Source organism: Pecten maximus, chromosome 12 (genome assembly GCF_902652985.1).
Source record: "Pecten maximus chromosome 12, xPecMax1.1, whole genome shotgun sequence".
NCBI lineage: Eukaryota > Metazoa > Mollusca > Bivalvia > Pectinida > Pectinidae > Pecten > Pecten maximus.
Window position 1 is genome coordinate 27,763,915 of NC_047026.1, and position 27,490 is coordinate 27,791,404.

The 27,490-nt window shown below is 34.4% G+C and overlaps 4 protein-coding genes across 4 annotated transcripts in view; all 4 read right to left on the reverse strand.

The window, feature by feature from the left end:
* Positions 1-2,356: 2,356 nt before the first annotated feature.
* LOC117338964 (mucin-5AC-like) lies at positions 2,357-4,998 on the reverse strand. The gene is made up of 3 exons (XM_033900329.1): positions 4,937-4,998; positions 4,362-4,528; positions 2,357-3,495 (listed from the first exon to the last, which is right to left on the reverse strand). The coding sequence occupies exons 1-3, from the start codon at positions 4,996-4,998 to the stop codon at positions 2,357-2,359; spliced, it is 1,368 nt and encodes a 455-aa protein (XP_033756220.1).
* Positions 4,999-13,722: 8,724 nt separating this feature from the next.
* Positions 13,723-15,258, reverse strand: LOC117338965. The gene is made up of 4 exons (XM_033900330.1): positions 15,149-15,258; positions 14,753-14,849; positions 14,005-14,374; positions 13,723-13,793 (listed from the first exon to the last, which is right to left on the reverse strand). The coding sequence occupies exons 1-4, from the start codon at positions 15,256-15,258 to the stop codon at positions 13,723-13,725; spliced, it is 648 nt and encodes a 215-aa protein (XP_033756221.1).
* LOC117339600 lies at positions 13,917-17,734 on the reverse strand. The gene is made up of 6 exons (XM_033901291.1): positions 17,561-17,734; positions 16,919-17,079; positions 16,377-16,546; positions 15,149-15,305; positions 14,753-14,849; positions 13,917-14,374 (listed from the first exon to the last, which is right to left on the reverse strand). The coding sequence occupies exons 1-4, from the start codon at positions 17,653-17,655 to the stop codon at positions 15,294-15,296; spliced, it is 438 nt and encodes a 145-aa protein (XP_033757182.1). The 5' UTR covers positions 17,656-17,734; the 3' UTR covers positions 13,917-14,374; positions 14,753-14,849; positions 15,149-15,293.
* Positions 17,735-17,947: 213 nt separating this feature from the next.
* The window catches only part of LOC117338966, a 47,881-nt gene continuing 38,338 nt past the window's right edge, over positions 17,948-27,490 (reverse strand). Inside the window, exons 3-4 of the mRNA XM_033900331.1 lie at positions 18,260-18,358; positions 17,948-17,964 (exon numbers count right to left, since the gene is read on the reverse strand). Of these exons, the coding sequence (XP_033756222.1) occupies positions 17,948-17,964; positions 18,260-18,358 (116 nt within the window). The remainder of the gene's footprint in view (positions 17,965-18,259; positions 18,359-27,490) is intronic.

Sequence of the window (27,490 nt, forward strand, 5' to 3'; positions counted from 1 at the left end):
TATAAAGAAATATTTCAAAGCAAAAATTCAGCAGAATTCCGCTATAAATAACACTTTTTTCTCATTTTGGTATTCTAAAATACTATATTATTATAAGCAGAGTTATAAGAAATTCTCAAAATCAAGCAAACAATTATGACAAAAATGACTCAGTTCCAATTAAATTTGACACAGTGTAAAAGTGAAGAGTATATTAGGTCACTTTACTAAGTCATACAAGTATGAATTTCCTTTTATCATAGAGTTAGGAGGTTTGCCTTCAGAGCGAGAGGTCACCAGTTTGAGCCCCACCTGTGCTCGTAGTGTATTTTTCTTTACTCCTTCCTATTACAACTTATATAAAATTCATGTTACAAATAGAGAATAATTTACATAATATAATATTGTTTACTTACGAAAATGAGTTCACTTCTGTTCCATTATAGTTACTGTCTCCTTGAAATGCCTCATCCATCTGTTAAAGAAATTCACTTTTTGAAAATTTTAAAACTCATTCTAGATACAGTTAAATCTTTTCAATTTCCAATTTTTTTTTCACAAGTTCCCTGAATATTGAGTGATATAACAATGCAAAAAGGAAGACAGTTTGAATTCAGGCAAACAAATAATTTCACATACAATCTATTCACAGGAATTGTCAAACTGGAGTGTAACTTCCCAAAACCGATCACCTCTTGATACGGACTGAAATGAGGACGTACGGATTTGATCGTTCTTTATCATTGTAATAAAAAAAATTCCCAATACTGATCCCTCTGCAGTCCACATACAAAACCAATTTTGTGTCTGACATGGTTAAAATATACCCAAAATTACTTCTGTAAACCACGTTATCAGAGTTAACATGACAAGTGCCGTCCAACCGACAGTAAAATCAACACCTCTGATGATTGTTTCTGATTGCTTTGTCTTGGGGCATACATTTGTAGGAAGTAAATGGTACATAAACCACCTACGACTTAAAGAGCATTATAATTTCATTGTGTACTAATTAAAATCGGCAACGATGAAACCAAATAAGGTCTGTAGGAACTGTCTTAAAAATGTTTAAAATCATTGTTCTTTTTTTTTATTTGCAACAACTTTTTAGTTTGCAATGAAATAAATACCCCTTATTATATATGCCCCATTAACACAGACGTTTAGCGACAGACTAGATGCAGGTCAATGACAATGACAGCATTAATTTGTGAAATTATATGATTATGGCATATGGTTTCAATCAGTATTATAACTTATCAATTCCGTATTCTATGTGTTCATTAATTACCATAACATTATGAATGCTTCAAAAATACAAAACCCCAACCAATCAATTGTACCTGAATCCTATCGGAAATTGAGTGGTCAAAATGGATAACTTTTCCAAACTGAACCCTCTCTAAAATAGCCAAATATTTATGTAGCGTGCATGATCAGTTTAGAGTTGTTCCACTGCTCTAGGAAAATAATGATATTTCTATTAGAACTATGGTATTGATTACCTACCGAGTCTATAAATTGTTGAGATAAATTCTTGAATGCCTCTGATGAGGAATTTTCCAAATCTGTGTTAAATTCTTCTGCAAGTGAGACACTACCTTCAAATTCTGCAATGTAATTGAACACAAACAGGAATTAAAATTTAGTTTTACAGTGTACAATGATAAATTACAATACAAATCTTACTTATGATGAGAATTTAAGGTACCTAAAATTGTACATTGTACAGTGTACAGTAGTCATTAATAGAACTGAAAACAATAGCTTAATAATAATACCCATCATATGCAATAATTTCAACCAAATGGCATCTATTGCTGCAGAAAATATAAACACCATTGTATTGCTATTCCTCAAAAACCTTATACTTGATAATCTCTCAATTTTCTGGAAACAACTGATGTCTCAAGTTGAAGGCATTAATAAATTACATCATATTTTACTAAGTTTGAACAAAGTCTGTTTCACTTAGTGGCTATAGAACTGTAATGCATCCAAGGGCCATAACTCCAGGGCGTTAAAATTGAATGAAAACACTGAACTAGTGATAATATTGCTAAGAGAGCAAGCATGGCTTTGGTACTGATTGCTAAACAAGTCCAAGAAAGGAAAAACTGACATTTTTCATTTGTTTAACATTGTTTCTTTTCATAAATTTCAATTATTATTATTCACACAATTTTTGGTGGTCCTAATGTCTTTTTTGTGTTGATGGGCCATTAAATATATAATGGGACTAATTGTCAATCAGTACACTTATAGAGGTCCTGGGCAGACAAATGCCTAGGCCATGAATGATACTCTTTTGTCACAGATACTTACAATTAGATCATTAAAAGAACGTAAAGAAACATATATGCAGGTACCTGTGGACTTATAGCTCACCTGATTTGGGAACAGTTTTGTTGACATACTCAATCTCAGTGGTCATCGTAGCCATGGTCATGTTTGCAGCAGGTGTGGTGTAATTGTTTGGAGGCATAGTGTAGTTGGTAGGTGGTGTAGTATGGTTTGTAGGAGGCATAGTATAGTTGGTAGGTGGTGTAGTATGGTTTGTAGGAGGCATAGTGTAGTTGGTAGGTGGTGTAGTATGGTTTGTAGGAGGCATAGTATAGTTGGTAGGTGGTGTAGTATGGTTTGTAGGAGGCATAGTGTAGTTGGTAGGTGGTGTAGTATGGTTTGTAGGAGGCATAGTGTAGTTGGTAGGTGGTGTAGTATGGTTTGTAGGAGGCATAGTATTGTTGGTAGGTGTTGCTGGAGCTGCAGTGGTTGTTCCCTGGGCAGCAGTGGTTGTTGCTTGAGCTTCAGTTGATGATGCTTCAGCTGCAATGGTTGTTTCTGGAGCTACAGTTGTTGTTCCTGGGGCAGCAGTGGTTGTTGCTTGAGCTTCAGTTGATGTTGCTTCAGCTGCAATGGTTGTTTCTGAAGCTGCTGCAGTTGTTGCAGGATCTGCAGTTGTTGTTCCCGGGCCAGCAATTGTTGTTACTTGAGCTGCAGTAGTTGTTCCTGGGCCAGAAGCTGTTGATGCTGGAGCTGCAGTAGTTGTTCCTGGGCCAGCAGTGGTTGTTACTGGAACTACAGTAGTTTGTCCCTGGCCAGCAGTTGTTGTTGCTGGAGCTGCAGTGGATGGTCCCTGGTCAGCAGTTGTTGTTGCTGGAGCTGCAGCGGTTGTTGCAGGAGCTACAGTGGTTGTTGCAGGGCCAGCAGTGGTTGTTGCTGGAGCTGCAGTGGATGGTCCCTGGCCAGCAGTTGTTGTTGCTGGAGCTGCAGTGGTTGTTGCTGGTGCTGCAGTGGTTGTTGCTGGAGCTGCAGTGGTTGTTGCTGGCGCTGCAGTGGTTGTTGCTGGAGCTGCAGTGGTTGTTGCTGGTGCTGCAGTGGTTGTTGCTGGAGCTGCAGTAGTTGTTGCTGGCGCTGCAGTGGTTGTAGCTGGAGCTGCAGTGGTTGTTGCTGGAGCTGCAGTAGTTGTTGCTGGCGCTGCAGTGGTTGTAGCTGGAGCTGCAGTGGTTGCCGTTGCTGCAAAAGTTTTAATTTAAAAATTACCAAAATAAACAAGAGCTAATTAAGGATGTTGCCATTTGCTTACTTGATGGATACAAATATTAGTGACACAAACAACAGATGAGTGATTTTTCTCCAAATGAAAATGTTAAAATGAAAATGACTTTATGATCATCCTGGTAGAATATGAATCTTAATGCTTTGTACCAAAGTTCCAACTTAGCGGGTATAAAAACAAGCAAGTAAAGGCCAAACTCAGTAACCTGAGTCTTAAACATATAACTATCTTCTATGTATTTACAAGGTATTTCTAAACAGTTCCTATATAAATAGAAGTATAGTTTCGCTCCCTCTTCATAATCTTAACTAGACCAGGTGAGCTAAAAATGTGACTAGACCCAAATAAACTATTTTGAAAGAATTTTTTATTATTCTTACTTTGAATGAAGGTCAATGTGAAAGATAAGCATTTTTAGCCAGCCATATATGCTATCAATATGCCAAAAATCAAGCATTCATGTGTATTGGTAAAGGAGCTGAAACCTTTTACCGGGTATGTACAATTTTGGGTGATTTTTTTCAAAGTACTATATCTTCATAATTTTTTATGATTTGACCTTGAAACGTTGCACACAGCTTCATCAGATCAGATTTTTTTAAATGTGACCCAAATAAGCCATTTTGAAAGAATTTTGAATTTATTTTAATTCACAATGTACGACAGCCGACAAAGGATGAAGCCAGATGGGAAATAGTCACTGAGCTTTACTCAGATGACCTAAAAAAATGTAATTACACTTTAGTAGTACTAGCTAGTGATTTTTTTCAAATCGTTTCAGTATTCAATAATTTGTTTACCTTTACAAAAATAAATAACTCACCAGACTTAACATCCAAAGAAGCTGTGTCAATATTGGACAAAGGTCCATCAGCTGAACTAGCCTGCTGTGTGATAGCTGTCTTGACATCACTTGCTGTATGGCTTGTGCTTCCTGAACTTCCAGAACTTTTTAGTTTCACGTTAGCATCAACTATGACACTACCAGAGCTGCAAATACATGTATTTCAAAATAGTATTTAAAAGACATTTCATTGCAATATTGTACCTAATGATAGGCTCATAGGTACTCCCTCAATCACCTGATTCTTTTAAATTGATATCTGATCTAGACCTAAATTTATTAATGATTCTTCATATTATGGGCTATGAAAAGTATATGACACTTAACCCTGAACATGTTCACACAATCTTATAGTATCCCAATTCCAAAATCCCTTCTCAAGGCAAGGGAAACCCATGTGAAATATGATAAAGACCCATGAAGAACTTTTTGAGAAATACACAGAAATAATAAACTTCAACTGTCAAAATCAAAATGGCCACCTGACTGCAATCTTGTTTACAGATCAGTCCCAAAATGGATCATGTGGAACTTATGGACCAATGGAAACCTACAAGTGAAATTTAAGAAAAATCCATGAAGAACTTTGTGAGTAATCAAAATTTTTAATGGTCATCTTTCACCCATCTTTAGTTCATCTATTCTAAAATCAAACATACACAACTAAGGACCAGGGGTAACCTACATATCAAATAACTGACAATGATCAATCCAGTGCTTCTCCAGAAATTACCATAACAGCAGCAGTTTAAGGACAGTCAGACTGACACCAGGCAATAAGCAGTACAGATGGTATGCTTACAAAAATTAACATACCTAAAACTATTGACAGTGGCACTTTCGTATGAGTCACTCAAACCGCTTGCTCCAAATATTTGGTTTAGCTGGAAATAAAAAAAAAAATGGCATCTTAATGTTTAGAATTGGCAAGTGCTTTCTAGTACAAACAGGCATCCGCTTTTACAGTGAAGACATATATGAGTTCCCGAAGGGGTTTTAGTATCTACCATACATGTATATGTATCTTTTCTTTATTTGTTTTCTTCATTCCTCTTATTGCTCTTGCTGTCCTAATTACCATATTGTTAAGTGGAAACAGCATATAGTAATGTGAAAAATTCACTTTTAGGACATGTTTTCAAATTTAACTGTGATTGGAGCTATTTGCTAGATCAGTAATATGTTAACTTAAGTGACTATGAGGAACCTGCATGACATGTCAGTAATATGTTAACTTAAGTGATATATGAGGAACCTGCATGACATGTAAGTAATTTCTTGGATTCATCATTTGATAAAAAGATGAATCTAAATATGAAGTCTACAAAGAAAGATCTAAGAAGAGCTGAGAATTTTTAATCATAAAAAAATTCCAACTGTCAAAATCCAAGATGACCTCCTGTATGCCATTCTCAGATTCCTATATCAGACTAAAAATTGAATGGCACATGTACACCAAGGGAAATCTACTCATCAAGTTTGAGAAGTATCCCTTTTATACCCATAAAGTAATGGTGATAACAAACTTCAACTGTCAAAATTCAGGGTGACCACTTGCCATTTTGTTTTCCTCATCGAACCCATAACTGACACATAACAGACCCATTTATGGATCAAGTTTCAGAAATATCCTTCTAATACTTAGAAATACAATTGTAGACATAACAAATGTCATTGCTGACAAAAAAACAAGATGGCCCACTGTTTACTTTCTCGATCAGATTTAAAATTGACACCTATTACAGATACCAATGGGAACCTACACATTAAGATATTCAGAAATTCTGATGATGGCGAGCTAAAAACTGAGGCTGATTGTGAAGCAGTTTGTGAAAATTATACATTGCCTTTTTTAATGCATTTCGATATAGAGTATAGACCATGCATCTCAAACACCTCTTCATTGTAATATTTCAGGTAAAAGTCATCTAACATGATCCCTAAAGCCTCTTGGTTCAGTGAAAATTAACTTGTTTAAAAACATCTAAAACTTTCCCACAATATGGACTGAAGTTCGTTTATTTATTTGATTTCCAAAATCTATATACAGCCAATTTAATTCTAGCATTCTACTGGATAAATATGTCATGATTAAGGCTATCCTGCCAGTAAGAGGTCATTAAAAGATAATAAAATACACTGTATTTGACCTAGTGTAGGTCAAGATTATCTATTGGAACAAACTTGATATCACTTTATCCCAACTTCTTACTACCTGTAGCCATCATATCACAGGACTCCATGTCTTTTTTTGTTACTGAAAAGATGTTTGGGAAATTTTTAACCCTATGAAGTTTGAAGTGATTATAATCCCCTTGGTTAAACAGTCATTCCTTAACACAAAACAAACACTTCATTTATTGTTATGTATATTGTCCCAATATCAAGACAGGCCAGTCTGAGCCTATTGATTAATTTCAAGAAAAGTAATTTGCCAGCAAGCATGAATGGTATAATCAAATTAACGACACTCGATCATCAAACTTCTAAAACAAAATTGTGTGATTTCTATCATACATCAGAAATGACTTGGCTCTCCAGGTTGGCATATGCTGAGCTACTCGAATCTGCAAGATCTGATGTCCATGTCTCACCAAGCATTCTTATTTGAGCATTGAACTCTGAAATCATACAAAGTAAATATGACACAAAAGATTTAATTACTGAATCTGAATATTCAAATGATGCAGTTTGTAACAATTTTTGTTCTGTTTATTTTGAGCAATTCCTTAAGTAAAGAATAAATACAATATAGGGATATGTTATTTACAGGAATCACAATTAAATGAAAGTACCACCAGGCAGTACAATATAATCTGCATCAACGTATGAGTGGTTACAGGTGGCATGCTCATTACCTCTCACTACAAAGTCAATATTATTTAAAGTTTCTAACATTTTGAGGAATACTAGTATACAGGTAGTTTCCAACTCTTTAAGCATAACTTGATATTATTATTTAAAAGCCTACCAAGTTTCAAAGAAATCATTAGAAAAATGGATCTCGGGGCAAAAATCAAACACTGAAATACACAACAAGAATTACACATAATTACCTGGTATACGACTTTGTCAATAGCATAAGCATCAAGGATATTTTTGAAGAGACTAATGAAATTGAAGGTCATATCTTATAGTGCTAAATAACCAGATACTTATTAGGTAATACATGTACATTGTAATTACTGATATTTTAGGTTTATACACCAAAAACACTAAATCTGTTGAAAACTGCAGACAATTACAAAATAAAAGCAAATGTTTTAATGCAGCAAAGAGGCTCTACTACCATGATGCATGAATGACTAAGGTTTGGGTGGTCTCATACATAATCAGAGACAGATCGACTTAAACATATATATATTATAATCCTAATAATAATCACAATCCTAACATTAATTTTGTTCTAATTGCAGAAATTTGAAGTTTTTATCCCAAAAACTGCATAAATCCATGAATTTCTTTTAATGCAGTAGACTTATGATCATGAGGTTTGGTTGGTCTATAGTTATTATACTTTGTCAGAAACATGCAGACTTCAAACTCTTAACCTTAACATTGAAGTCCAGAAGTTTTAGGTTTTTACCCAAAAAATACAAACATTGTAGAAATTAGGCTAGTAAAGAATAATAATTAATGCATTCAACAAAACATCCTATGATTCACCTTTAACCAAAGCTTGGTTGCTCTAGTTTTTATAGTTTGTCAGAAACAGCCTAATATGCAAAAGTTTTACGCATTAAAATATTTGTAATGTCGATTTATTTTTTCCAAAGTCCAGAAATTTGAGATTTTTACCCAAAAAGGTTTAGAGTATAGTAGGCTACTTCCCATGCTTAATCTATGATTAAGGTTCTGTTGGCCTTGCTTTGTCAGAAACAAAGCTATATAAAACCTTAACATTTTTTAGACTGCCGTCGTTATTCAATTCCTAGGTACCACCTTTCCGAAATCTGTCATTGGCAATACAAAAATACACAGTAATTGAATCAAAATGCCTCTCAGAGCAAAACAGCATAACATTTCGTACTTATAATGTTTCAAAGAAATCAGTCAAAAAATGTAGGCGATACCTGTATCCTGACAAAAATCAAATACTGAAATAAACAAAGGGAAATAGCTTTTGCAAAATTAGTAAAATCTGGGAACACAACTTCATCATGATTATATTGCATACCAATGTTCAAAGAATTTGATTAATAAATGTACCGGGAGTAGGAATTCCCTGGACAAACAAAGATTTCAGCAGATTGGCGGACAGACAGACAGACAGACAGACATACAGACAATAAGCGATAATAATCATAATCGTCGAATAACAGACAGACAATGCCATACCATTATACTGTACCATGAAAGACAGGCATATGAAAAAAGTAATACAGTATCACGTAGTGAAAATATCTAATATCAATATCAATCTACATTTAACTTACCTACAGATGCAGAAGTTGATGTATCTGAGCTACTTCCATCACCAGACACTGCTGTAGAATAAAAATTCAGATATGAAGCTAGAGATTGGCTTTTGTATCATTTAAAAAACATCGATCATTTCTCTTTTTCATTTTCGTTTAGTTTTAAAATGGAACACGCGCAACAAGGGATCACAGGGAACCGTCATGTGAAATCAGAGAAAGTTCCATGAAGAAATTACTTGGAAATTAAATAAGTGATAATAATCATAATCGTCGAATAACAGTCACAATTATAAGAACAGCCACCTTTAGGCCATTTTGTTTTCGTTTAACTAAAATTGAAACATGCACAACTAGGGACCACAGGAAACCTTCAGGCAAAATATGAGCTATATACAGCCATGAAGAACTTATCTTCAACTGTATGTACAAAAACACAAAATGACCACTTGTCGGCCATCCTGTTTTCCCCATCAGTCACAAAATAAAACATACACAACTAGGGATCAAGGGGAACCTACAAATGAAATTTGAGAAAAAAACTTTCTGAGAAATAGCAATAATGAGAACTGTTTTTGGCAGACATACAGATGGACAGACGGACAGACAGAAGGAAGGAATGATGCCAGACAAATAGTGATTTAATTAGCCCAAGACCTCCCACTTTTTTGAAACATTTTTTTTCTACAACAAGCACTTGTAGGCCATCTTGTTTTCCCATGGCATAAGTCTAAAAATGAAACATGCACAACTAAAGGCCAAGGGGATCCTCCTTCTGCCAAAACAAAAAACAATAATGGGAATGCGGTTGCATGCCTATAATTAATGATGATCTACATTGTAGCTTGCCAGAACTGAAACTTGTCAGTGATATTATATGGTCCTTTGTTTTCGGAAAGTGAGGTGGACAAACCATGCCCCTTATCCTCCAGTTCGCTATGGAAACTGGATATTACCCATACAGGATGCAAGTGGCAATGACAAGGTATTCGTGTAACAGTAATTAACAGCTAGTACAAGTTTTTTGAGAATACATGTTATAATCATAACCTTACAGTGTTTTGAATATTGTTTTGATTTAAATCAGTTTGCAGACTGGTAGGGGTGACTCCCTACATCTCCACTAACAGACATATGTGTGTTTAGTTCTTACCATTATATCATGTAATATTTTAAACCAAATTGGTCCAGTGCTCCTCATGACCAATGGGTGATACTTAGTTTAATAACTATCTTGGATTGTCCCCCTTGGATCACAACCTGCGATCAGTTATTATTATATATATATATATATATATATATATACATCTGATTTGTCCACCAGTATTGGTGATTTCAGATTTTATATTGGGATTAATCTATTATATTGTAGAAGTGTAGCTTGGAGTTATATAATGGTCCTTTAAATTAATATCAACACACTACATTTACATGTAAATGCACCTAATTATGGTACCCTTTCAACATTATACCAGTATCGAGTGTTTTTCCACTTGAGTATTAATTATCTCATGTGCAGGAAGAATTAATGATTTTGAATCAAACTATAGCTTAGTTTCAATCACATTTACATATTAAAGTAACATGGAATTCACCAGCTAGCATTGAAAATGCTTGGAATAAATTATTGAATTCACTCAGCTGTGCAATATTTAGACTGTGCAGTGTACATTTTCTATGCATTTGTATTAATCTTACTGTGCCTTAATTATTTATGTATATTGCTAAAGACATAACCAGTGATATAAATTAATGTGTTAGGTTGGCAGTAAATATAAGTCAGCTACTGTATCTGACCATACATATATATATTATATAATCCCCTGAAGAGCGGCAGAATGTAGCCGGGAAAGTACTAGGGAGACAGCAGATCTGTGTTTGGCTTTTTATTTTATTATGTATATATATAATATGGGTACCTGTACAGCTGTCATGGTAACTTATTACATCTGGTCATCATGACGCATGCATTGTTACATATTGTATATATATAGCATGCCAGTCTATAGTTGAGTCAGGTCCCAGTCTGTATTAATAGACACTGGTATACAGATTATACCTGCATCCAAACTGTACAATAGTCATGTTGAATTTGTAATTGCTATAATTACTATTTTTTCTCAGATATTATATGATATACTTTTGATATTTATGATACAGCTATGTCAATTAATGAATTCCATATATAGATTATTCATATCTATAATTCAATGTTATTATTTATGAACAGGTACAGCACAATAATGTAGCACATTTGTGTACACATAAGATAAAGATTTTTTTATGTGAATCAGACTAATTCAGATTAATATGTCTGTATTACAGATGAATCTTTTAAACCTTGTTAGATAGAGATGATTTGATATTTATCGATTACATGTACAGTAATGGGGTTCATCGGCTGCATTTTTTGCCGCCAGATGGCGTTTGTGCTCTAGTTGGTATGTTCTCGAAAGACTGAAGAGTTCCAATACACTTTTACAAAGGTCAAGCTGGTGTAACTTTTACGTAGCGTTTGTAAAATATGCCATATTATTGTTGCGTTCCCGGTTGTAAATCTGATGGAAGCGGACATACATTCCCTTCTGATCCAAACCTTAAAAAGTTATGGCGAGTTGCTATTCGTCGTGTCGACGAAAAGACTAAAGGTTTATGGGAACCAGGCAAACATTCCAAGGTCTGTTCGGAACACTTCTTGGACTCTGACTACGTTCAACAGACTCTACTCGGTAAGGATATATCGATATTATCGCTGTATACGGCCTTCTTCAGAGGAAAGACGAACTTTTATAAAGGAACATTAAAACGTTCATTGATAAGATTGACTTGTTATGATTATGCCGAATGAAATGTCGTGTGTCAGCATACATGTAATATAACCTACCTTTGTCTTGTAAGTTGGGACTTGTCACGAAATGTTACCCGCTTCCGGTTCAGTTAATTATTATATACATAATCATAATTGCGTGAAGTTTCTTATCTGGATACAGCAGTGTGATCACACACCTACATGTATTTTGTTTTAGCTGAAATAGATGTTAGAAAACGAAACTCACCGTTTTTTCTGTTATAATGACAACATTTCACTCATAACATTAATTCACATAAGCGTTTTCCAATCTGTTAATGAAAAAAATACACTTACTCCATTTCCAACCTAATATCATTTTATTATATTGCTATACATGTATAAAGACACCAATAAATGACCAGATCATGTTAATATAATTCAGTTTAACTGATCTATATTTTATGTACATGTATATAGACATTACAAAAGATACAACATCATGAACATGTAGTTAACACAATATTATCACTTCATGGGATAGCAATAACAGAAATATATCAAACTGAACATTAGGAACAATATAATGCATTTACCTGGTATACACCAGATAGATATTTCACCATTTATGAAATCTGAAGGGTTCAATATAATTATGGTCAAAGTGTAATTTACATCTAGCAACACCCAAAAGTAAAATACTGCGAGTGTTTTTTTCTCATCAAAGACCTTATCCTTACTTGGTGTTTTATTTCAGGAGAACGCAAAAGATTAAAACCTAATGCTGTCCCTTCAGTATTCTTATTCTCATCTAGAAATACTGCCAGTCCTTCTGCTAAAGCACGTAGTGAACGTCAAAAGAGACAAGAAGACATAGTAACTCCTAGTGATGTAGTGCCCACCCCTAGTGTAGGAGACAGTGTTATCATAGAAAGTGAACCTGAGATAATGATAAATACTCAACATGTTGAAAATGATCAATGTCAATCATTCAGTGATATGTCTGTTCAGTGCGAGATTCAAGGGGGAAGACAAGGATATTCCATCGAAAATTATCGCAGCTGTCCCAAGATGCTCAAATACTATACAGGTTTCGATGACTACGACCATTTCATGCTGTTTTTTAATATACTTGGTCCAGCTGCACATGATTTGCAGTTCAAATCCTCTGTCTTGTCACCAGAAAATCAGTTATTTTTAACACTTATGAAGTTACGCAGAGCAACAGAAAACATTGAACTTGGTCATCTCTTTCATCAGTGAAACCACTGTTTCAACTCTGCTAAATGTTTGGATAAACTTTCTATATTTTCAATTGAAAGAACTTGATATTTGGCCCTCACGAGATATTGTGGATGAACACATGCCAGAGAACTTTTCCCAATTTAGCAATACAAGAGTTATTTTGGATGCAACTGAAATTCCGATTCATAAGCCACGCAATGTCAATGCCCAGAGCGCTACATTCTCCTCATACAAAAACAAAAACACTCTTAAGACTATGGTTGGGTGCACACCAAAAGGTGCTATTTCCTACATATCTGATGCCTATGGAGGCTCTGCAAGTGACCGTCAGATTATTGAGCGCTCTCGTCTTTTACATGATCGTTCAATGTTTGATTCAGGTGATAGTATCATGGCAGACAGAGGAATCATGGTGCAAGATCTGTTTGCATCACGTGATGTTAAAGTAAACACACCAACTATGCTGAAGGGCAAAAGTCAGTTAGATGCAGAAGATGTAGTAAGAGATCGGCGCATTGCTTCCAAAAGAATTCATGTTGAACGTGTGATTGGCTTAGCTAAAACCTTTAAAATATTGAATTCAAATCTTTCACATTCAAAGGTTGCTCTTGGATCTAGAATATTGTATATATGTTTTGTTATTCAGAACTTCAGACAATCCATAGTAAGTTAAATAAGTTGACTTTCAAAATCTTAATCTTTCATCATCTTTCTTGTTCCAGGAATATAACAGACTAGCCATTCCAAGAAAAAAGTATTTGAAAAATGATTCTTGTAAAGCATCTGTAATGACTTTAAAACAACATTGTACAGGGTATTTGTAACATAAAAATACTTCTGGGTTTGCCATTATGTGAATTATGGCATATATAACTCAAAGATTGCAAAACTACATTTTCCCTGCAACGAATTTTCTGTAGTATTTCTGGTAAAATAACTCTAATTTTGGCAGCATACTACCTGACCAAAAAGAATTGTCAACATAAATTTCCTCTACAAAAATATCTTTAAAAGTATAGACTACAAAAAAGCACCTCTGTTTCTTACAAATGTTGAGTTGCCCTTGAATTTGATAAAAAATAATTGTGATTTTGCTTAAGATGCATGTCTCCATTTTCATCTTTTCCTAAAAAAGGAAAGTTGCTATTTACAGAAATTGCATTATTTCTACCTTTATATGGACACTTGATCTCTACAATGTCACCCTGACTTGTTATGCCATCTGGTGAGGCAGCAAGGAAGTTGTTATCAATGTCCACTCTCAAACCACACAAGTTGACTGTTATACCATTAATTTCTTCAAATTTTTTAATAGCAGCCCTCTCAAAAGTTTGTCCATGGATGATGGCTGGTGAAGTGAGTCTGGCAGGCCTGAAGATAGACTGGCACAGTTTTTCCTTATTTCTACGGTCTGTTGCCTTACAAATCTCGCCAAATCTGGAGGATGTCAAACGCCATCTTCTCTCCTGGTGCCATTTCTTGCACACACTTTGCTTCTTTGTAGTTTCTTCAATCTCCAGGACTTCTTCCATAGATGACACCTATAGAAAACAGAAACATATTTTTATTGTTAGGATTTAATTAATGTACCAAACATTGGTTATCTGAGTTACTTGAACCTCATACTGAACCCAATTTCTTTTCTTTTGAAGAATTCGACAACTTCACTAATAATAAACTTTGTGAATAACCCATTGGTATAATCACTCTCTCTGTATTACTTTTATGATCCCATTCACTGAAATTATTTTCTTTAAAAGTACAGTTTCTGCAATATCCCTCATCACGTTATCAGTATTTATATTTTGGAAGGGAAGTGGCAGAAAATGGTTTTAAGTATAAGTCTTTGACAATCATGTATGTCTCATTAGGAAATCAAACATTATATAACATATTTCTTTGATTTTTGATAACCATACCTTAGTTCCGGTATCAACCCAATGTTCTGTCATTGGTAGTGTAGTGTAGTCATGGTCTCTTGCTGCCACTTGTATATTTGCCTTCGGCATAAGATATCTGTTTCAAAATTACTGAATGTTATTGTATGTATGCATTCATTTCCAACTATATATTATTTAGTAATTTCATAGTACAAGGTGTTGCATTGTCTATAATTTTGCTATCAAGTATTAGTCTGGATATAGAATGGATAAAGTTTTGTAGAACTTTTGACATCATTGTATAATGATACTAGATAACTTATAATAGTGGTAATTTATGGCTGCTAAAATGAATTAAAGATGTAATATTTTTACCAATGTTAATAGATCTAATTACAATAATGCACTTCTATGATTAAGTGTTTATCATTTTACCTAAATGCAAGGTCCTTGGATGATACTGCACAATAGTTGATCACTTGGCTCCTTACAAATGAGTTGTATCCATTATTGCCTCTGAACCTCTCAGGTCTTGGATCATCCATGTTAATGTCGAAGTTGGATTCAATATCTTCAGCCTTTACTGGTGAACCTGTGACAGCCAAAACTGATTAATGTTAGTTACTTTTAAGTTTTCATTGGTGAAGTTCAATATTGAATACAGTAACATACAGCGAATAATTATACAAATGTTTAAAAAAAAAAAGATATATAAATAGTGAGTTGAGAGTTGTGTTATATTGACCTACATGGTCTGTTGTAATGTAGTGAACTTATGTATTATATATTCGTTCAGAGATATGTAAAATTCCCCTAAATTGAGGTTGTATATTCTGTTAATTATAGCCATCATACTGAAATGAATATACTAAACTAAAATAAAAAAGTTATCAAAAGTAGCTGATATGGTTTACTTTATTTTTAAGTAAATGCTTATTACATGGTTATTATGATGTAAATCATTAACTTATCACTATATATCATTTCTTATGACAGTATGTTTTGGATCCATGAAAAAAACAGCATAATAATGAAAAACAGAAACAATTTACTAACAACAACAACAAAAAGTTTTGTGGGTGTGGCCATTGACTTTAGTAACATGTTACCATATCAGTATAACGTTCTGAAAAGGAACTGAACATTTTCAATTAACCAAAGGCAGATTTATAAAACTATGAGTTTCTTTGAAAGCTTCAACTTTGTAAATGGACATTCAGCAATATAAAATGGAGCCATATTTCAGAAATGACTATCTGCCACTGGTTCATTGATTGGTTAAAAAACACAAGCAAATTGAACGAACACTTCTTTTGTTATTGCCTTGATAATTCTTCTTCGGTTTGTGAAAAGTTTGTAGATGGTCTGTACAACTTCCCCGAATAGCAAGCCTACCAGTTTCAATAAACTTGATAAGCACAAGGAGAATAGCTGCGATATGCTTGCATGTCCCACACGGACCTTTGCCAGCTGGACATTCACAATCAGTATTTATTATTTCACCATTTGCCCCAAGTCTAATCTTGTAGTTGTAAGAAATCTGTAAAAACCATACCACATTGAACGAAATTACAGTGTTGCAAATCTTAGGTCATGAAGCATTGTTTCAAGAGCTAAAATCATGTGATTTTTTTTCTGGTGTATTGCAATTGTGTAAGCTTACTTTTTTCTTCATTGCCGCTGCAACTGTTCCGGTCAGAAACACATCATGTCCATTTGCTTTGAAGCTGCATGCCTCAACCCTTCCTGATTCCATTAGCAAGCTCCCTTTGGAAATAGCCTGAATGTCTGACTGGCATTGGTTGTCTGCTGCCATTCTATACAGAAAATAACCTACAAAAAAGTTTATATAATTCATAGGTTAGGATTATATACAAACAAAATTATATTAAAATGTAAATGATGATTAAAACTCAGTGATGATGATAAATAAAATGTTAGTTTCATCCAATTTAATTCAATTGTTGCAACAGTTTTACATATGTTTACATATTATGTCCTGTAAAGATTAAGCCATGTGTTTGTTACTGAATCACTGTGTTACTCAATACTGTATCAATGTTATAATCATACAGAATGTATTCAAAGGATAAATATTTTTATATACACTGAATATGCAGGCTTCTCAATGTAAATCACACACCAATGTATGTAAAAAATATGACGAGCAATGTTTAATATAATTAAATAAAATGTGCAATATACCTTCTACCTGTGCCATTCCAAGAGTTGGCAATTGATTTTTGTGGTCAAGTGTCAACTGCCGAAACCCGAATATCCCTACTGGCCAATTAGGCAACGCAGGAGGTCTTGGTAAAAACGCAACATTGTCCCTGAAGTTGTGGTTCCTGTCGTATGCCTCTAACCTGAAAATAATATGCAACAATACACTTGAAACTTACAATTATTACATTTCATATGACAGCATAGTTTTCCAGATAACATATTCTAAGTATAATTTGCAATAGACAACTCGGTGCAATATACAATTGTAATTTGTCAACAAGTAGTTATACTTGGTGCCTACTCGCGATCGGTGCCCCGATAGGATCTCACAGGCCTACGCATTATTCTTATCGCCGCACAAAATTATTTGCCCATTATTAATTTATAGGTATACATACAATCATTTCGACGTCAATTAACCTAAAAGTGGATAGACTGTATTTATTCGTGTTATGAGAACCATCTAACGATTTTATTGTGATCGGGTCTCGACATCACATGTCAAGTTGTTTCACTGTCATGTTGACAGCTCGTTCTTCGCATTTGACTTCCTATTCCACTTTTTATGAGTAAACCTACCATGATGAAAGATATTCATATACACAAAATATCAAAGTTTACCTTTCAATCAAATCTGCTTTCCTCCCCCGCAATACTGCACCACGCTTCGCTAATTCCAACTTCAGCCGCTCAACTTTCCAGCCGTCATACGCCATATTGTTTACGTTTACGTTATACCAACTAAAACACGGGCGCCCCCTAGTGACGTCAAGAGGGATAACTCCCCGATGAACCCCATTGGCTGTATATTTGTCATGTTTATTTAATCATAATTAAAAATAAACAAAGAACTTACATCCATATTGTCAACTCAATGGATGAAAAAGGGAAATGTTACAGTTTAAGTTAAATATATATACCTTTTTTGATAATATTTTTGATAAATAAAACTGTCCATTGTGCATTATAATATGAAACACAATAAATCAATAGGATAATCAGCCATCATTAAAGAATCAGGTGGACTACATTATGGAAATATGTCTGGAGGATCCGAGGTGGAGGTCGGAAAGGGGGGGGGGGGGGGGTTTAGGTATAGGTTTTTACCTTCTTTAACAGTCAATGGTGAAGTTAAGAACATTGAATATATAATCAACACATATACGTAGGCAGCTGTGAAAAAGTCATTGGATAGATGTAAACTACCATAACATACTGTAAATATTTCAAAAAGAAGACCTGTCCATTTTGAATTAATCATAATATACATCACATATGTAATGCAAAAGTGACATGTCAGCTTTAAATATATAAACTTACTTCCAAAATAGACTCCAACACCAATCAGAATAAGAACAACCAATACAGCCAATGCTACAGCCAATGCAATGCAGGGTTTTCGTCGAGAAAATGTAGATCCTGAAAATATCAAAAGAGATTATGTAAATTGGATATTTTGGATACATGTATTTCTAGGTATGCATGACTACAAAGTTAGTACTTGTAAATCATATTAATAATGATGCATTGTTTCATAATAAAACTTACTGAATTGTCATTTGATCATCAGAATTATTGACAATTCATGGATGAACTCCGGCAGTTGTTGAATATGTTATACCTTATGATTCGCCATGGATCCACCTTTAAACATGCATGCTTTGCATTGATTAATGCTCTATTGGCAATATTTTGTGATATTGATCATACTTAATAATCTGGTATGGATTTCATCTTTCAAACTATATTGAGTATATTCATCAATTACAGTTGTGGGATTGCACAAAATTACACAATGTACGCATGATGTAGTAAATGTGTGATTGTGTCATGCAGGCAAACATTTTTTTTCTATGCACACAATGGGCGATAGAAAGGAAGTATGCAATAGCTTTCATGGTTCATATCAATTTAAGAATTGAATAAGAATAGTGTTAAAATTCTCAGAAAAGTTTTGATAAACACCATAGCTCGTCTCACAAATGTTAGTTAATATTAACTAATAATGTCTAAAACATGTAAACAAGAGGCCAAGGGCCTTAACAGTCATCTGACTCTAAAATCCTTTGTACTATTGTTAGTATACATACTCAGTAGCAAGTATAGTGGTACTGTTGGCCATGGTGGCCATCTTGGATTTTGTAACAACCTAAAAAATAGCAGTACTTGGTAAGGTTATTTCAGGATCATTTAAGGTAAGTTAGAGCTGAATTCTACTGGTGGAACTTAAGAGGAATTTTGAAATATCTGTGATGCTAAGGAAAACGATTTTTCTGCTCAATGGCACTAGTGGAACTGGAGCCTGAAGAAGTTTAAAATGTGTTTTTCAAGATGTCTGCCATGGAGGCCATCCTGGTTCCGAACTGAACTAGCTGAAAAATAACACTTGGTCACAGGACCATCTCAGGATTATTTGAGGTAAGTTACGTACAGCTGAATCCCACTATTGGAATTTGAGAAGAAGTTTGAAATGAGAAATGTTAATGGATGGCGCACGGCACACGGTGGATGATGATGGACATGCAAGTCTAGAAGTCATTCTGACCCTTTCGGGTAAGATGACCTTAAAAGGTCTTTCAATATTAAAACCTTATATGACTGATCATTTATCATTGCTGCATGAATTCGCACATTTTGAGATTCCGTTTAAATCAATGACCTTACCCAGTCTATACAATCTTCAGTATTAACCAACTGCCAATCCTGAACTCTCAAATACATAATGAAGCTGTTTAATTCATCAAGGCATACAGGTAAATTAAAGCCTGAATTTATGTAGAACTTTTAGCTCCATATGATCAGCTCACCTGATCATTACCACAATACAGCCAACCAGTTTTAAAAGGACAGGTGTGATAGACAGTTAATTATCATGAAGAAATTATCCAAATAATCAATATATAATGCACACATATGTATTATTGTGTAGGTGGCAAAATACTAATGTTTTTAATGAATGTTCTCCAGCAAGTGATCATGATGTGCATTAAATTATATTGACGTTGCCATAAATCAGGTTTATGTAAATTCATTTGTTTATTTTCAAGCTGTCAAGGATACCCTAATCATATATAAAGATCTATAAAAAAGTATGGAAATATTAAAATTGTAAATACATATAAAGAGATCTTCAAAATGGTCCTATACATAAAATAGGGCAGACCTATTCAAATAATTCTGCAGGCATTTTGCTTAATAATGTTTTTTTCCCCATCTTTTGGGTTTTGAGAAATGATTTATAGGTTATATTAATACTAGTCTTATCTTATTTACACTAACTATCACAATCAGTTAACACTATCAAATTTAATGAGTCAACAAACTGATGATATTGACTGAACGAGTGGACAAAGCTATTAAGTACACATACTCACATTAAAGCATTGATGTAATTGTTCTCAGCAGACAGAGCTTAAAAAATTAAGGTCATGGTCTTCTGTTGTTATTACAGGACCTGTCCCCATATCATTTTCATCTTTTATATTTTGAGCTGCGTTAGGCATATTGTATATTCTAATCAAAATTAAATATTGTCATCAGAAAATTTTTTTATAAATATTTCCATAACACAATGCCTCATATGCATACATGTTTTATCTTACAAATCATCTTACAATAGACTTTAAGTTGGCACGGTCAGCTCATTGTTAAAACTTAAGTTAGGATGTTAAACAATGCATACAAAAAATATAATGTATATATTGTCAACACATCATTTCACATTTTATCACAGAAGTCATGTGAAAAAGGACACTAAGTATCGATGGTGTTCATACCTCTACAATTAATTGTACATATATATCTATTCTTGGTCATTTATGCACTGATTACCACCCGATTCATAATAAGAGAAGGCTAGGTTTATTTCATCTAAAATATGTGTAGCCCTTCATTCCAGCATATCACTTGCACAATATGAGGTTCATGGGCCTCTAGCTTGGTTATCGAGAAGTCATTTAAAGATTTTAGCATATTTAATCTGTGACTTTGAATGTAGGTAAAAATCATTCATTTGAACAAATTTTATGGCCCATCAATTCAATCCAGAATGCTATTGCCCCATCATCAGGTTCCTGGGCCTTCTGACTTTTTCGAAGTTGTTATTTTAGCTTTGACCCCTTTTACCTTGAATGTAGCTAGGTTGATTTAAAGTCATTCATTTAACAAACCAGGTATCCCTTCACCCATGCATGTAACAGGCCCTATATCAGGTCGCTGGGCCTCTTGGTTAGTGATAAGAAGTTTTTTTAACAATTTTAGCATACTTGGTATTTGACCTCTGTGACCTTGAATGAAGGTTAAGGCCACAGATTTGAACAAACTTGGTAGCCTTTCTCCCCAGCATGCTGTATTGAGCCCAATATCAGGTCCTAGGACTGCAGGGCCTCTTGGTTATCGAGAAGATCGAAGTTGTTTTAAGATATTAGAGTCCGTGGAATATTTGGATCTATGTAACACATAAGTAATTTATATAATCTGTTTAGTTAGTAGGTTTTAAGTTTTATTTGATTTTGTTGTTATTCCTGATTACAGGATAGCTAGGCTGTTAGCAGGTTATCCGTTTTTGGGTATAAATTGATTAGAGTGGGCCACAAAGTTCAAAGGGCATATGACCATGTCACTGCAAAAATTTTGTAAACAGTGACATAAATCTCATTTTTCTGAAAGAAAAAAATAGTTATTTACTTTCCTCTGAGAACATGCAAGTTTAAATTAGGATATACACTTGATGATCAGAATCACTAAATGTGCTGGAAATACAAAAGGTACATCATTATTATTGTAAGCATAAAAACCTTAATAGTCATGAGTCATTTATTTAACAATTGCACCATCAACCTCAAACTAATTTCAATTGAGTTGATTGCTCTTTTTAGATATCAAAGTCCCCTAAAATCAAACTTCAGGAAAATATTCTTTGGCCTTCAGGTTGAGATAGTATCAGATAAAAAGATAAGGAAGTCAATATGAAGTCTATGATTATCTACCTCATTTGCAATGCAATACTGGATGTATGAAATTAACTGTATAGCAAGACTAACAGAATATATTACATTTGCCAAAATTGAATGCTTTTTGAACTTGCCAATATTGGCTATAAGGCTATACAGTGGAGTATTACTATCTTTAGCGATCAATTCACACTGAAAAAATGGCCAAGTCCATTCATGATTACCATCAAAGAGGTATATCTATATATTACGTATACATTTTTTTGGTCCGATTGTTGTATTCGAATTACCGAAACATACAACTTTTCCAACCCGATTAAGCGATTTTTTCTAACATGATATTATATATATGACCTCCTTAAACATACAAACAATGTGTACAGATATTTTATGGCAGATATGGTCGTCTGGAGAAAAAAGTCCCATGCAGTGACTTTGAACTGACCTAATTACATACCCAGACCTGTCAAGTGCCCCGCATTTTGTGGGTCACTCCGGAAAATCGGTCTATAACCCGCAGACAGAAATAGCTCCCGACGGGTGTTTTGAATCTCCCGCATTTCAGTAAGATCTCGTTTTCGTTCGAGCTACCTCAGATTTTTTCTTTGATGCGTAGGAACACAATTTGAGACACCGAACAGATAATCCAACAACAACAAAAATGGCGTGTACGAAGGCTTGCACAGGTAAGTGTTAATACTTTCTTTTGTTTTCTGAACGATGTTCACTATTTAAAAAGAACGATATAGGCATAATCGATAGCTAAATGTATCACACCGCAGTTAGACATCTGTAGGAACCGATCGAATGTCTACCAACAGAAAGCGAAATTTATTGGGACCGGCTGCCGTGAGCAGTCCTAGTAAAAGAAAAAAATATGTATGTAACTATCAGAAGGCATGGGAAAAGGATTTCTCATGGATCAGGAAGAGTGCCGTTGGTCCACATGATGCTTTTTGTAATTTATGCAATACAAATTTTGGGATCGGTTTTGGAGCAAAAAACGATGTCACACGTCATGCCACGTCAATCAACCACACCAAACTTGAAAGAATCAAAGTCAATTCTAGATCGATTTCTGCATTCCTATCTCCTTGTAAAGATCGTGTACAGGATAAAGTTACTTTGGCAGAGACTTTATTTAGTTACTTTGTGGCAGAACATAACCTCCCTTTTGCAATCGCGGACCATTTTACAAAATTAACTAAAAAAATATTGAAAACAAACATTATTTCATTACCTATATAATGTCCTTTTTATTTCAGTAATAAGACTTATTAAGAGATTCCCATCTTTGTCAACTGATGAAAACCTTCAACAGCTGCAGGATCAGTTTGATGACTACATGCTGTCACCTGATTCAGATCTGCCACCCATAACAGATGATCTTGACAAGTTTTGGGGTGAAATGTCCAACAGAAGGATGTGTTTTGCAAAAGTGACAGGTTTAATGTTCTATCTAAGCTAGCTTTTGCACTGCTGTCACTTCCAAACAGCAATGCTGATAGTGAGAGAGCATTTTCAATGGTAAGGAAGATCACGACAGATTTCAGGAGTGACATGAACAATGACACTTTATGTGCACTGCTTTCTACCAAAATAAACTGTGACAGTGATTGCTGTGATTATCAACCTTCCACCAATGTTTTGAAGATGGCAAAAACAGCTACAACAACTTACAATGTAAAACATTCATGTAAATGAATGAAGTATGCATAGAAATGCTTATTAAATGACACATGTTGATAAATTTTTTCAGTTTTATTGTTTTTATTTCAAGTGAAATGCCGTTACGCGCAATGACCTGCATTGGAGTGCTATGACCTGCATTTTTATGAGTAATGACCTGCATTTTGTTCATGAGAACTTGACAGGTCTGCATACCTCTATTTAAGTTAATATGGGATTAACTCAGCATTTGTCACTGGAAGTTTTATATGTGATGTGTTATCTTATTTAGTATGCAAAGTGAAATAATAGTGGAGAGATTATGGAAAGTTGGCATAAACCACACCACAACAAAATTAGCATCTTCAACATAATGCTTCTTAGGTGTCCATGCTTTTTTCATGAACCTTTGAAACAATTAGACCTAATATTTTGCCTATTTCTTATGATTTCCGTTAAAGTGTGTAAAGGGTATATTTTATAAATGGAGTCACATATAGCTCCCTCCCTAAAATAGTGGGGGGCTTGTTAACATGAGCTAATACATATTAGGTATACAGAGTACTAACTGGCAAATATGACAGAATCAAGCACCTGATCTCAGTCTTATTTTTAGAATATTGTCATCAGTCAGCAGTATTACCACTATAGCAATGTTTATATTGCCATGCCATAGCAACACTGCACATGTCATTAATTCACTGCTGTTTTCTTGATATTCCCACCTTATTAACTGCCAGTTAACTTCCCATTATATTGAATATTATAGATTGTGCATAAGAGCGCTCAGACTTTTATGGTATTGCATTTTGTTAAGAAATAATTTAATGGCTTTTATTTAATGGCATATCATGATTATTACAAATCCACCACAATTTCCATATTACATTCTGGCACAAAAGTAAAATCTATATAAAAGCATAAATGTACTAAATTTTAGAAACTGAACAAAACTCTAAGGCTCTATATAAAATTGTTTTTAAGACATCTCAGAATCCAGATTGCACTGTCCATATTTCAATTGCATCGGTGAATGCAATTTAGGTTACAGACAGACATAATTATTATTCATGTCATCTTGAACATCTGATATAGTCTGAAACTCCTTCAACAGATATATCAATTTATATTATAGTGGCATTTCAAATATTAAAATTATCATGTTTATACTCTATCAAGTTGTAAAGGTTTCTATCATAAATGTGTTCACACATACATGTACAATGATCAGCCATCAAATCACAGCATACAGATCTACTCTCCAATTGCATAATTATTGAATGGTACAATATTCCTTCCGAAAATTTTGAGAATATTGATCTAACTTTTAAGTATTCCAATTTCAGATAATGGATTTAAAATCTAAAGTATATGAAACAAATTTTCATAAAATCACTAGTTTTACTGACCTGATGGAGAGCCAGGAATGATAAGATTATCATCCTTATACACAGGGAAAGAAGGTTCAGGAGGTGGGGTCCAAATATTCCTCTTTTTTTCATATATATGTTCATCAGGCGGAGGGCTGAAGGATATTTCAAAAGAGTTTTCCTTTCCATTATCCTGCAATGAATGAGACTGGAAACATTGAGGTGGTGCAGTCCAAGTGAACCCTGAACGTTCCGAAAAAGACGACCCAGGCACCCAGCTAGGAACCTCTGACCCAGTGGCTAACTCTTCCTCATTATTGAGACCTTCCAACCTCAATTCCTGCCGAACTGGGGGCCATTTTGCCTCTTTAGATCCAGGCCGTGATGGAACTTTGTTGTTCTTTTCTGCACTGGGTGGACGGGAAGGTACTTTGTTATCCTTTTCTGCAGTTGTGGGACGTGACGAAGTTTTGCCATTTTTATCTGCACTTACAGGACGTGAAGGTGTTTTCACATCTTTTTCAGCAGATTCTGGTAGGGAAATTGTCGTCACATCTTTTTCTGCTGTTGTAGGCCGAGAAAAAGCTTGCACCTTGCTGTCACCAGTACCTGGTCGCGAGGGTACATTCCCATTTTCTTCATCTATTTCAGCTCCAGGAGGTGGAGTATATGCTGCTACTTGTACATTCTTTATGGTAGGCATACCACCAAACTCTGAGTTTCTCCTTTAACCAGCAATGGAGAAATGGGTAGTTCTGAACTTACTATATATATATAAAGGTGTATACCAAAGTTGAAAATGTGGCAGTTCAATCCCGTTATTGGTACTAATTGCGCAATGCTAGTTAGATAGCTGGTGACGTCTATAAATATCCAGGTATTATTCCTACCCTGTTGTTGCCATCATGATTTCTTTCACCTGACTAGTACATTAAACCCAGGTATGTAGCATCCACTACCCAGGTATTGATTGGCTCTCTGAATATGTTAACAGGGCTTGACGGCTAGGCATCACAATAATCAATAAATAATTTTTGAGTCAAAGCCTTTTTGTGAGAGAGGGGTGGCATTACAAAATAGAAAACCCAGAACTTTATTGAAATGATAGGTTGATTTAACAACATTGTACTGGAGTAGATAACTGATATACAGTATACCATCCAATCATATACTACATACTCAGAATACATATTCGAACATAGTACATCTGAAACTGCATGTGTTCCACTACAGCAAAACCTTAACGTTGTATTTGATGATTTAATAAACATAACAAAGAAAACATTGTTCTTTAAAAGGAGTGTACGCTTATGAACATATGTGTATATATAAATATATATACTTTTATAGGGGTTATGTCTGAACTGATAAAAAGCAGATGAATTTAAAAAACATTATTTCAACTGTGACCGCAGTAAATAAACTGTATAGATGGGGTATATATCTAAATGAGTTTAGAATTGAACTGATCACTTTATGATAAATACAATAATAAAAAAAAAATTATTCATGGCTTATAAACTGGTTAATAGATTTATGTGTACTTAACATATTCTATTCAAAACATTTGTTAAAATTCTTCAAAAAAGGGGAGGGGGGGGGGGGTATCATAATTGTCAGGTCTTTCTGGCAACTTACTAATTATATATAATCAGGGGAAAGTGATTGATTGATTAAAGGACCATGCAGTTTTCCATATTTCTTTTTCACCAATAAATACAAACTTGAATCTGTTAGGTTGAGTATTATTTTTATCCCAGCAATCTGTTAGGTTAAATCAGACTCACATTATACAAAAGCTCAGATGATGATGGAATGAGAATTAGGACATAGGGCAATGCCAACAAACAGAGGCATACCTGTCAGATAATTAGTTAATGTTACAAATGATATAACCATTTCGGACCTGTTTTTTCACATTCATCCAAGGAACAAGGAGGAACTAAAGGCACCTATAATTTCAAAGAACTCTACATATATATGTGCCTGGATTTATGCATGTATACAGAATGTCCTCACAGTAACATTGAAAGTGTTTGCAATGATGCCAGTGTACAGTAAATGGCTACCAGAAGTTTGACATTTCAATTCATGTATGCATGATGGTTTTCCATTCATTATTTGTGTATTGTTAAGAAAGTTTTAACAAATATTACTTTACATAGTGCTATCTTTCTGTGTTTATTTTTTTGCTAGGTTAAATTGGTAAAAAATCCTACTTATCAATTCTATTTTTATTTTTTTTTTGGTTAGTAGAAACAATCTTCTTTATTTGGCCTAAATATGTGAGGTGACCAGCTGGGGTGTCTTACTGGGGTCATCCCACAATTTGTAGCGTTTTGAATCCCCACCACCTTAAGATGCTAACAGTCATATATATGCAGTATGCACTGTTTATTTCCAGAAAATAAGTCATTTACAGTATAGCAATTTTAGCCAAATTGATCACTTTTGGCCCCACCCCTCAGCCCATGGGATGGTCAGCCCCACCATTTGTAGCTTTTTGAATCCCCGCCACTTACAGATATGCTCCCAGTCAAATTAGTTAAATTCCATTCAGT